Consider the following 12,557-nt stretch of genomic DNA (forward strand, 5'->3'; position numbering starts at 1 on the left):
TTTAATGGATGTTTTAATGCTTCTGGCATTATTCCCATTGAAAGCAGTTAGGGGAAGTGATATTCCCTCTGGCTTCCATTTCATGTTAAATTCTAGTAGCACACAGATGTAGCAAACAAAATTGAGTAATTGCACCTCAGTCTACGTACAGAAAGGCTGGGGAAACATGTTTCCTTTATTTTGCCCTAGTACTTTTTTTTTTTTTTGAAGGAAACTGGGTGCTAGTTTACAATATTCAGATCATAACTATTCTTTTGAGGTGGCTCTCTTAAACATATGAAATACTTTGTAGTCTCTGAAATCCTAGAAGGGAAAAAAGTGCTGCTGCATAGTTATCTGGCCAGCCAAACCAATCCATACGAGACAGGAATTTCAGCTTCTTTTCTAGCTTTTCACCTCCTACTTTGTGAACTGCCATAATACAGGGGATGTTGTTACAACAAAGAACTGTCAGTAGGTAGCAGATCCAGAACTGGACCGTGAGGCCTTCATTTGCTGATGCTGAATCTTGCTCTTCATCCAGGTGGTCAAGAAGACGGGTTATTAGATGTAAATCTTTTGCCTTTCTTTGGTTGCCAGGACTTGTATAACAGATACAGGACAGTCCTTGGAGTACATGGATCCTTACTTTTGTTGAAACTGATTGTGTGCAGAATAGATCATACAAGTCCTGTATGTATTCTGATGCACACAGTGCAGCGTTTGTCCCACCTGTAACAGACAACATTACTGCTATGGACAGAAAGCTGGGGTTAGGAATACAGTAGCTTGCACGGGAGATCTCTAAACCAAGGCTGCTGTGGACCACTTCATTCCTCTGTCATAAAGAATAGTCTGCTATATAAACCCTTGAAAAAATACGTGCAGGATAAGACTAGGTATGAGGACTGAATGATAGTATGGTGTTTGAACCCATATATGCTATTGCACTTTCACATATATTTTGGATCTTGATCAAATATTGTAATCTCCCTGCGCCTCAGTTATTGTCAGAAAAAGATTAGTATATGAAAACAGCTGATATTGTATTAATCACTGTATAGAAATCTTCTAGAAGGATGAAGACTTTGAGGACTTAGTGTGCTCAAAAATCCTTTTTTTTTTTAAATACATGCAGTGTGGTTAGCCTATATAGTAAATACGGCAACTTTGTACGTATGCGTGAAGGACTTGACAGATGTATAGTAATGATATATGAGTACGTTACTCTTACGTACTTCTTCATTATTTCTGTTTAAATATATAGGGAAGCACTAATCCACCACTGACACACAACTGTGTGACTTGGGGCACACACTTGGTTCAAACCGAGATTAGAGAGAACATTCTGGCTAGCGGGATCAGATTATCAGCTCAGGAACATGAACCACAGAATGGGATTTGTCAAGAGTTGTGTTCTTTGTGCTCCAACTTGGCCAACAGGCTGACTCCTTTTCTTTGCACAGGTTACAGCCATGACTTCTTGATTCACAGAAGTATTCAGAGGCTCCCCAGAAGTAGGATCCACCTACCAGGGCCAGGTCCTAGTACTGCCCCCATAAAATGTGCATAACCTAACTGAAGATGGGATTTTCAGGTAAGTCAAACTATAGTATTTCTTCTGTTGGGAGAAAGAGCATTTTCAGGTGCCAGATGTTTCAAAAAGGAACAAAACTTCAAAACCCAACTTTTGTGTGAGGAACAACTTTATAATTGGAAAATAGGTTTTCAAAGAAAAAAAAGTTTTAGTGTAAACACCCGTTGTATTTAAGACAATGTGTGGAGCGTGTGAGTTACCCTATGGTAACTACTTGGCTGGGCAGCTGAAATCCCTTGGTGTTTGGCATTGTACTGCTTATCTGGGAGCCTGCACCCTTGTGTGTTACAGCTTTGTTTTGCAGGCTTTGCACAGATAGTTAAGTTGCTCAGTACCTTCTGCAAGGAAGGGCATTGCATATTCATTTACTTTTATTTGAGGGCCATCCGAGGTTGTTTTCTTTTAAGAATTGGATTGGGAGTTTGGAGCAGAAGTTGAAAACCTACTTGTGCTCTGTTGTTCTTGAAACTGAATTGCACTGCTATCAGCAACAGATATTATGTGGAAAATATTTATTGTTTATTGTTAATTTCCTTTTTTCTTTTCCATTCATCTAATAACACAAAATGGTTCTGCAAGTGATAATGGTGCTGTTTTATGGTGCCCTGTCTGCAGGGAGAAGTTATCAGCTACTTTGAAGGTCGAACCCTTGGGAACGGTATATCTGTAGTACCCTCTGCTGGCACCCAAGGCATTGAAAGAGGGCTGCAGTGCATCTTATTAGACAATCCCACTGCATATCTGCAAGATTTATCCTGCACTAATATGTTTTGCTGGAAAAGTAGTAAGGTAGATTAAGAATCTTGCTCTGGAATCTAATAGTGCTCTCAGCAGTTTACTGTAATCTTAGTAATAACAAGCTGGAGTTTTTATTTTGATGCCTAGAAACTGTGAAAAAGGTATAGATAAAGACCATGGTTTTAAACAGAACTAATAAAGCCTAAAAAGAAAAACACTTGAGGAACTGTGTCAAAGATGAGATTTTCAGCAAAGCTTTAGGATCTGTGCTTCTAAGTGATTTAGTGTTTAAAATCTTATTTACTTGCTTTTTCAAATTGCATTAGCTGTAATACTGAGTATACTTGTGTACACTGGACACTGTTGCTTTGCCATTTCTCAAAGCATTTTAGTATTTGATTACCTTATTCAAGTTCGAATTCTGGAATTCAGGAATATCTTCTTACTGGATTTTTTTTTTAGAGCAAATTCGTTAATGGTTGTGGTGGAAGGCTAAAATGTAAACTTCATGGTTTTTAAACTAAACAAACCCATAAAGAACAACTTTGTTTTAGGGCTAACATCCTATATTTATGGGATTTCTCAATTTCTAGCACATCAAATACATCACATGCAGTATCTTGGGATACTGACTTTTCCTTTAATTTCCATAGACTCTAGACACAAGGTTTGAGACTAAAATATAGAAAATAGGCAGCTGCCTTCCCCTGAACATTTTCTTACGATTTCTTGGAATTACTGAAATGTGTTATGTGGGTAGCAGTGAGAAAGCAGAGGCAGCTGCAGAAGACCTTTTTCTTTAGGGCAGACAACAGCCTCTTGGCAAGCCTAAAGGAGGCGAGGTCCATGTGTCAGACATACTAACAGTCTTATTACTAATTTTGAGCGGTTAAAGTTAGCAATAATGAATATGTAACCCAGACGACAGCTTTAAAGCAGTATTAGATGGTTTTCCTTGGAGTAGATGGAGTGGAGGAAGCCTCTCACTCAAGGCATTTGAACTCTGGGCAGGCCAATTTATCCTACTGCTGTAGTTAGAGTAGTGCAGAGGCAATTTGGGCTTATATCCATCAGGGAGAAACTGCACAGATGACAACAGTATGAAAACCGTGCTAGAAAACTGGGGTTCCTGGGATGGCCTTCATCTTTAAATGGGCAAGATTCGGCTGGCTGCAGCTCTGAGTAAGAGGGTTTGTGATGTGAAACACCTGCTGGGTGTTTCTATGCTAGTTGGTATCTGTTTGGGTGACTTTGTCTCTACATGGTGGTTTTTGTTTTCACTCCCGAGAGAAGAGCTCTTGCATTAATAAAGTAGGAAAAAGCAGCATTGCCAGCCCTGCAGGCATAGGAACATGTTAGTTAGGATACAAATATAATTGTCCGTTTCTTTTTATTTACCTTCTGCTTTTAGAAGCTTTAGGGTTCATTTTCCAAAAGTTTTCCTTGTAACGCCAAAGGCAGAAACTTCTGGGACTTGTGTTTGGTTTTGTTCTTAAATTAAGACCATGTGTTTTCTTGTTTTTGTTATGCTTTTTTTTGCTTTTCGTACATTGTCATGAATCATGTCAGGACATAACTTTCAATTTTGTTTACCCATTTTTAAACAATACTAATGCTTGAACTGGAAATTTAGCCTCTATACCATGTTTGAGCTTGTCAGTCTTGGACACCACAATAGGAACTTACCTGTGGATCTAACTGTTCCAACTGACGTGTCTATGAATTTTTTCAATGACTTCACTAAGAGCGAGATTTGCTCCTACCTGTCGTGTATGAGCTATATAAGCAGCTGTTAACAGTTATAACAAAGTAATAGACTGGCTTCCCTTTAATACACTTCGCAAAGGGTGGATTCAAACTACAAATTAGACAAAAATCGGGTCTATCATCAAACCCACTTGTCATGGTACCTGTATATGCCAGCAGTCCTATGCTCAGTGCAGCTTTGGCTCTTTCCTCTATTGGTAGTTCTGTGTTCCTCAGGTCTACGCCATAATCCTGAATTTTTTTGTGATGAAAAAAACTGTCATCTGTCTCGTCAGGCCCTTTCTTCGCAGAAGGGAAAAGATATTCAATAAAAGTTTGGTAACAGTTTTGCATCCTCTTCAGCATATTTCCTGGTGCTCCTCGTGGAGCTTTTAAAGTGACTTGAGTGATATGGAAGGTTGTTTTAGCTGGGAATATAGGGTCCTTGTGCTTGCTTGAGAGCAACCATCTAATTTGTAACTAAGCAGCAGTTCCGCATGCATTGCGTAGAATTCGGTGACTTCATAGTTGCTAAGTAATGTTCTACACTGTAATACACAAAATACAAACAAGTTTGATAGGTATGTTTTGGATTTCCTGCCTTACCTAAGTAAGAACTCTTAGTAGTTAGGGGAATATAAGAATATTCTGATTTTTCTTAAAAATACACACTTCTTGCTGAGGTTCTAGGATGGGAACAATAGCCACTCACTGGAACAAACAGAGAAGGAGCACTGAAACGTGGCACCCCCCCCCCCATCCCTCCCTTCTAAAATATTATTTTAGTTTAAAACTCATCTTTGTAAAATGTGTCTTGGTTCACTTCATATTACAATATTTTCAGTATGTTTTCATGTTTTCTCCATTTTTCCTTACCTGTCTGTTTCTCATTTTTATTTTAGTTACTAAAATAGTTACCTTTCTGCTGTCAGGGAGGAAAGGTAGGTATTGCCAAACCAGTCCCCTATGAAAATGCAAAGTTGTGCCTATTAAAACACAGGCTAAGACTGCACCATTTCTTCTAGTGCACAAGAAGTTGGAGTTCACTCTCTGCCCTCAAACAGTGCTCTTTACTATGTGTACTGCTCATGTGCTGTAATCTCCATGTTTTGGTAAGGTTTAGAACAGGACTACTTCAATATCTTCATGAGTGGGCCTTCTACAAAGCAGGAATTATGGTTTCCACTCTGTAAGACACTTTGCAGGTGACTTAAGATAACATAGGTAAATTTTCTGAGACTGTGATAAAATGGTGGCTTGATGACCAGACTTGAAAAGACAACTATTGCTCATAAACTTTTTGCTTTAAAATGATTAAACAACAGTTTGCCCCAAAGCCAGTAACAAGTAGGTAGCCCTAACTGAGCTGTCTGGGAGCTGATTTCCACTGTGGTTGGACGTTTTAAGAGCCTCACTTTGGGGAAGCCGCTGATGTAATGAGTGACCGTACATATGGATTGATGTACTTAGTAATTAAAAATAATCTTTATTATAACTTAAATGTGATAGGAAATATGGTGAGTACAAATACCACAAAACTAAGGGCAAAAAAAAAAGCAAAGTCAGTACAAAAGAACACCTGGGAGAATTCAGCTCATGGGATAGATGTGTTATAAAAACACATAAAACACGTGGTTATTTCATCTTCTATAAAAAAAGTCTATGCCCCTCAGTAAACAAGTAACCATTTTGAACTGTACAAAATGTACTTTTTAATTAAAGGAAGAATATATTTTTATAAATATACAGATATGTACACTGTAACATTCACAGTAAAAAAAAAAAAAAAAAAAAAAAAAAAAAAAAAATCCTGTCTGCCAAATGAGTTTGGCGCATAGAGCTTCTTTTTGATGTGAGTTGTTTGCAATCTTTTCTATATAATTATGCAAATCTGGATACTTTAATTGACATCTAAATAGCATTTCATGCATAATGAACACAGTACAGAAACACTCTTCAATTCTATTCGTCTCTGTGAGCTTAAGGCCCACAATCAACATCGTGAGGCACCGTCTTCCATTTTTGCAGCGAGGGGAGAGACGTCCTTCACTTCACACACTGTTTATTACTGCCTCCAAGGTCCTCTTTAGTTTGTTCTAGTCCTTAGTATTGAAATCACTCTAAAGAAGCTACTAGCCCACTAATTGGAGGGTATGAAACCTAATCCTGCTTGCAGTCTACAGAATGGAATGGCTTGGGGACTTGTGCAGTAAGTTGTACTCACTTTTTTTCTCCCTGAAAGGAGCTGGGGTGGAGAGCGCTTTTCCATTTAGTTTTTCTGAACGTACATGATTGATCCCCCGGCAAACCCCAGAATTAATGACGGTTCATTGTTGGAGGGCAAGAGGAAGGAAATAAAAGACCAGCAGAGGTGTTCAGAATAAGTCACTGAAGTGACACCTCCCAGGGTTCGCATCGTGCTGTTTCTGGAGGCAAAACTTGACAAAACTTGTTCTATACCTCAGCATTGAGGCCAAAGTGAGGGAGCCCATGGCGGTGTGCGCCGCTGGAGTGTTGCTGGGCACACTGCAAGGCAGCAGACACATGGCACACCGCTGGAGAGAAGCTTCTTTGTAGCTCTGCTCGCATGGCCTCCTACGTGTCCGTCTCAGATACCGCATCACATACTGCAAGCTTTCACAACAACTTAAAAGAAGCAAATATTATACTCTGGAAAATGTATGAAGAAGCCGGGCTTTAAAAACTCAGAAGTTTGCTGAGGCTGAATAACTGCAAATGCGTTATTTATTACAGAGCAATCAAGGAACTATTGTTCCTCAGCATCCAACTGTTCCGTCATAAGCTGCATAGAGGAGCCAGCAGGAACTCCATAGCTGGATCTTACATTTTACTTTTCCTTAAAAGCTCTTTAAATTGCTACATTTCAGGACATTCTCACAGAATTCTGCTATGCCTTCCTTCTACTTTTCACACTCAGTTACTCTCTGTCTTTTTTTTCTGATTGTTAAATTTAGGCAGGTTCTCTTCCATCTAAAAAGCTGTGGCAGCTTCCATTCCACGTCGACTTCCAACTTTAACAAATTCTCGAGGGAATTTGTCCAGCTGTTCATATGCCAGTCTCCCATCTTCACCTGAACACAAAACAGTCAAGCGTAATAAAACATGTCAGTGCTGTACAAAATTTTAAATCCTGGATTCTCTGCTCTTAGAAAGCACTGATCTGCTGGCAACTTCTTTCCATTCTTAGAACTTCTTATATCATTAGAGGCAACTTCAGAAATTACTTTAAAAAAACAAACTCTGCTCTGAATGTATTATGTTTTTTCCCTTGTTGTAGTTTGTTGCTGGTTTTATTTAGAGCAAAACAGTAGCAGATGTGGTTTGTATGATTATATGAGAATATTTGTTATGCTTGTCTTACTGAATTATCTATGTCTCTCAAGGTCTCAGCTGCAGCTGTAATGTAGTTGAGGCAGAGGATGTTTACAGTCTTCTTGGACAGTATAAAGTTTATCCACTTCTCAGTTCCTGCCTTGGCACTTCTAACAAGTAAATCTAACCGTGTCTCTACTAACATGTCACCAAAAAAAAAAAAAAAAAGGAAATGCTATGTTTGCTGAATTTAACTATTTGTGTCTGTCAAGCCCCCTTGTTTCTCGGGTGCTGACATCTGTATGCACCAAAGTGTAGCTTGTAGCCTAGTGTATGGAATTGATCATTAGGCAATACAATCTCCTGCAGTTTACGAATGTGACCATGGGTTAATTGTGTTATGACCAGATCAATAACATGTCCAGCAGCGGATTGACTTCCTGCTGAATTGCTGAGTGAAAAAAGAGAATGTTTGAAGAACTTGCATGATTAACATCAGAGAGGGACACACCTGTGAGGCAGAAATTCATGCGTAGCCTGCAGTGTCAGGGAGGGCCAGCAAAATACAACTGGTTTTAGTTTAGACTGTAGCTGTGCCCCTGTAATACTGGGGCTGTGCAACTCTGCAGCCTCACACTGAGATGCAGCTGGATGACAGGCAGATGGGCAGGTTAGCTGTTCTGCCAGGTACAAATGAAGGTCTGTATAAGATGTTCAATTTCTGGAAGACTTGCGGATTAGGGTCTGTCCAAATAAGTATATAATGATAACTTAGCACAAATGGAACATGTGGCAGTGAGAGGGCATTTGAGAATAGGTTTTTGTTTGAATAAACTGTTCAGCTGAATAAGGAATGGAGGCTCAATACATGACAGAATATTCTCCCAGAGGAGAATGTTTGATATATGGTGCACTGGTCCTGCCTCCTTAAAGCTCTCAGGTGGAGATTACGCTCCCTTTGACATGCAAGACGCAGTGATTGTTTTTTTAGTTCAGTGCAAGGTCACTGGAGTGATCAGCTTGAATCCCTCATTGAGCACGGACCTAACTAAAATCATCAAATTCTAAATCACAGCAGCTCTCTTTCCTGGTCCAGCTTTTTTTTTTTTTTTTTTTTTTTTTTAAGTATGGCACAGAACATCTGTACCTTTTCAGCTTGATCATAAAATATTTCTGTTTGTCAACTTCTTTCTTTTTTTCTGCCTTTTTTTTTTTTTTTTACTTCCGTCTCCAAACTCACGTAATTTAATTTCTCTTGGTCCAGTTTCATGTTTTTCAAAACTAATGACTTCTAAGAATATATATTTTTAATCTGTTTGAGCCTCTAGGTGAAGTTTTATTTCAGCCTAGCACCTTGCATTTGTATATCTTAGGTGCCTTAATTAGCTACTGTGTTTAAAAACAGAAACATGGGTGTATTGCTATAAAACATGCAACTCACCAAGGGAGAGGAGAGTTTCAGACGCCACTTTTCTGATCTCTTCATTGTCAGACTGGCAGAGCGTGACTAGCATTTTAATACTCTCGGTAGCCTGGAAAGTACAAAACCAGCTGTATTAGCACCACATATTACAACAGGGGTTTTATTTCACAACCTTGTGTGACTGTACTGAGTGGTGTTTGCACTTCCTTTCCGACTGTCTACATATGCACAAATACTTTTGTAAATATAAGTATGCTGTATGCATAAATAAGACTGACTTTGGACTATAGACCATGCAAGGGGCTGTGGGACAAGGCCATACATGTGCCAATGTATGGGTACAGTAGGAAGAGGAAAGGGAGGCGGGTGACAAGGGAGGGAGTTTCATCCCCAGTCAGTAAGTCAGAAAAGGCTGTTGCCCCAGGCCTAACTGTATTTGTATGAGCAGTTTTCTAGTCAGCCAAGTCACTTGAAGTTATTGCTGCAGGCTCCTCACTGATCTCTGTGCTGACCAGTACTTCCACAATTTTCCTTGTGTCTGCTTTTTTGGGAAGAAAATGAGTAAATCTGTTCTGCCGTGCGTCAAAGGCCTGCAGAGATAGCAGCTGTCATAGCATCTAAGTAGGTCATGCAATAACGCAGTAACAGAGCGAGTGAAACGAAGGGCAGATACCTTCCTTGTCCATGACACAAGGAGGAGGTTCTGAGCTAGAGAGTCAGTGTTCGTGTATGTCTTGTTTATGCTGGGAGTCTGGGTGGGTTCTGCTATAGGCTCGTGCTCTGCTAGCATCCTGTTCAAGGGGAAACAGTCTTTCATGTCTAAGTGATACTGGACTAGGTGCTGAAGAGCATTGGTTTTGCATGCAGTTACATTCTAGGGCGGTCTTCTCCAGGGTGCAGTTTTGAGGGAGAAATAATCAGTCTGCAGTGTCTGTTCTACTGAACACATTCTTTTGGCCCAGTGTCTAGTACCAGGCAGGCTTAGACAGCTGCTGCCTCCCATGGCTCTACATGGCCAGCGTTAAGAGCAACTGCTTTTCCTTTTTGTCACAGGTGGAGTGCAGAAATGGCACAGAAGTGAGCTGAAGATGCTGTTTTCAGGTGTACCAGTTATGTACCAGTATAGTTTGTGCTTCTGGCTTACGCTGTCTAGGAAGTAGCACAAAGTGAACTGTGATTTCTTCCTCCCTTGGATTGCAAGCCATATGCATACAGCTAATTTTATTCTGGGAGAGGATATCTTTCCTTTCAGCCAGAACTCAATTTTTTCTCTGTTTTGCCAAAGTGATTCTCTTAAAATCAGTATGATAGGGAGCCAAAGATGAAATGCAAAAGATAAACCTTATCATTTTCATATACCCCTTACTTAAAAGTAAACCTAAGTGCCACAACTGAATTCCTTGCCTCTTACCTTGAGGTATCTTAGAGCTAGGCAAGCTGCTTTCTGCAGCTGGAGGTTGGGCTGGGTAAGTGCTTCACAGTAATAAATCAAGGCCTAAAAACAGATAAAGACGATAAGAACAAGATAAAAAAGAGTGAACAATGAAAATGTCTGCACCTGTGTGGAGCAGAAGGGAGGTGTGCAGAGGTGCTGCTGTCCTCCTGCGTTGGGAGGCAAAGCCCTTCCTTCCTGGGGGCTGTGTGGGCACAAGGGCAGAGAGGAGGCAAGTCCTCAGTGCAGATCCGGCCCAGGCCACTAACTACAGCTCTGCGAAGGTGAGTGGCCTGAGGGTGAATTTGGTGAGTAAACGCTCACGTGAAATTGAGCAGCACAACCTGGCATCCCTGAGATGCCTCTGCATAACCTGCCAGGGAGCGAATAGGCCTTGGAGTCTAAATAACTCCAGCTGCCTCTTGAGCTGGTTGCTCTAATACAGTGCTAGTAACGACCTGGCTGGAACGGGCTTCAGAAGGACTGAGAATTGACTATTGTAAGCTCACCATGAGCTCCTAGACCAGTTTACTGCTCGATTTGAGAAATCAATAACTATTGCTGTGCAAACAAAACCAGCACGAGCTGCAAAGCTTAGTGGCAGGTGGCAGTATAATGAACTCCATAATGCCATAAGACATCTGGTGTTTTTTTTTTTTTTTTTTTTTTCAGGCAGGCAACCAGCTGAGTGTATGTTCCACGAGAAGGTTATATTTTCCCTGCAATGCTGCCTCCATGAAGCTGGAACAGTGAGAGGGTGGTGTGAGATACCAAGAGACTGTATAAAGGGAAAATGAAGTGGGTAGGCAAAGAAAAAGGGGGCTAAGTTGGTAGAGAAGAGCAGGAAAGAATGAGCTCCCTCTATGTCTTCCATTCTGCCACTCTTGTCTCCTTCCAGCCTCCTGTTCTTTCACTCTATCCTGACTGGGAACAAGAAGGATGCGAGAACAAAAGGATTGTAGGGAAGGGTGTGCCGTGAAAGGGGTATAAGTCAATCCATAATTTCTTCCTCTTCTTCTATTTCCTGTGTTTAATCTGGCTCTGCTTATTATCTTCTGCATCAATGATAGATCAATGATAGATCTTGGCTTTTGTGAAGTCAAATAATTCCGGTCTATCAGAGCTGATCCTGGTTCACTCAAGGCAGTTCGTCGCCTTCTAAAATGGTGGAAGAGCCCATAGATATCAGCCTTCTTTGGAATAACATCTCAAATTTATGCCTTTGCACAATGATGATGTTGGGGAATGTTACTTTGAAGCCAAGTCTGAGAGTGCCCATCAGAAATGCTAAAATGTGCAAGACAGCTGGAGGTGATAGGGCTTGCTAGCTATTTGCACAGTTTTGGCTAGTACCTCTTTAGTATAATGGCAGATAGAAACAGTTCTACATATTTACAGAAAAAAAATATGCAGAAAACCTCATAGGATCAGTTTAAATGAAACCTGGAGAAATTATTTTATACCAGTAGGCATTTGAAAGCTACAGGCAGAAATTTATAATGTCATGATTAGGGGATAGGTGAGTTTCTGCCACTTACCTTCTCTCTGAAGAGCCTGTTTTCTGCAGTAGCTGTTAAAAGTGATGCCACAGTCTCACTGACTTCATTTTTATTTTCGGTCAGAAGTAAAGCCAGCGCTCTCAATACTTCTTGTTGTGGTGGAAGGTTATTAGAGTTTATTTTAGCCATGTTCTGCTGCAGTTTCCCATCTTTCACTGACTGCAGCATCTGAACCACAGAGGCTAGAAGTGCAAAAGGCAGAAAGGTCCTTGTTACTTGTTTTATCCTCTCAGTACTTTAGATTGCTCCTGTCCCAATTAGCGATCCTCTTTTTTTTTTCTTATTACTCAGAAAGATCAAAAATCCTCAACTTGGCAATTGGCAGCATTGCAATGTGCCTGCATGGGAGACTCTGTGCTTTTAAGCTGGGCTGGGTTTCTCGAATACCTGTCCTAACGAGGAGGAGATGAGTAGATGAGCTAGATGGAGTGCTAAGGTTCATCCAGAAGGTGTGCTGAGTGCCTGGTCATCAAATCTCCAGTTCTGATGGAAACTGGAAGTTCTCCCCCCTAACAAGTGAAGCCACTGTTCTAGTCAGGGTAGTGACTTCAAGAGCATCTTTGTGACACTTATTTTTCTAAGCAGGTTGCTGTTCCCCACCAAGAGTGAGGGCTTGTGTTTTTCAGAAGTGATTTGAAATGCCTTTTTCCTTCCAGGCTTTTGAGCAAGAGCTCTCCAGTGTGCCTAAATAAAAGTGGAAACTTGGCAAAGTTCCTCAGCCTTTCTCAACTGGAAAAGAATACAAATTTC

General features: G+C 40.5%; 2 protein-coding genes across 2 annotated transcripts in view; both read right to left on the reverse strand.

Annotated features, from left to right (window-relative positions):
* Positions 1 to 252: 252 nt before the first annotated feature.
* Positions 253 to 4,497, reverse strand: ARMH2 (armadillo like helical domain containing 2). The gene is made up of 2 exons (XM_010216539.2): positions 4,225 to 4,497; positions 253 to 711 (listed from the first exon to the last, which is right to left on the reverse strand). The coding sequence occupies exons 1-2, from the start codon at positions 4,424 to 4,426 to the stop codon at positions 269 to 271; spliced, it is 645 nt and encodes a 214-aa protein (XP_010214841.1). The 5' UTR covers positions 4,427 to 4,497; the 3' UTR covers positions 253 to 268.
* A 1,029-nt stretch (positions 4,498 to 5,526) lies between these two features.
* The window catches only part of RIPOR2 (RHO family interacting cell polarization regulator 2), a 66,697-nt gene continuing 59,666 nt past the window's right edge, over positions 5,527 to 12,557 (reverse strand). Inside the window, exons 20-23 of the mRNA XM_088533420.1 lie at positions 11,787 to 11,989; positions 10,228 to 10,311; positions 8,835 to 8,925; positions 5,527 to 7,152 (exon numbers count right to left, since the gene is read on the reverse strand). Coding sequence (XP_088389546.1) covers positions 7,052 to 7,152; positions 8,835 to 8,925; positions 10,228 to 10,311; positions 11,787 to 11,989 — 479 coding nt within the window. The 3' untranslated portion in view covers positions 5,527 to 7,051. The remainder of the gene's footprint in view (positions 7,153 to 8,834; positions 8,926 to 10,227; positions 10,312 to 11,786; positions 11,990 to 12,557) is intronic.

This window comes from Tinamus guttatus, unplaced genomic scaffold (genome assembly GCF_059628265.1).
Source record: "Tinamus guttatus ecotype Peru unplaced genomic scaffold, ASM5962826v1 Tinamus_guttatus_pri_ptg000497l, whole genome shotgun sequence".
Lineage (NCBI taxonomy): Eukaryota > Metazoa > Chordata > Aves > Tinamiformes > Tinamidae > Tinamus > Tinamus guttatus.

Coding starts and splice junctions, on each gene's coding strand:
- ARMH2 (XM_010216539.2), bottom strand. CDS start 4,426: ATGCTGAAGAGGATGCAAAACTGTTACCAAACTTTTATTGAATATCTT. Junction 712..4,224: donor AGGACTGCTGGCATATACAG/GTACCATGACAA, acceptor TGTCTGTTACAG/GTGGGACAAACGCTGCACTG.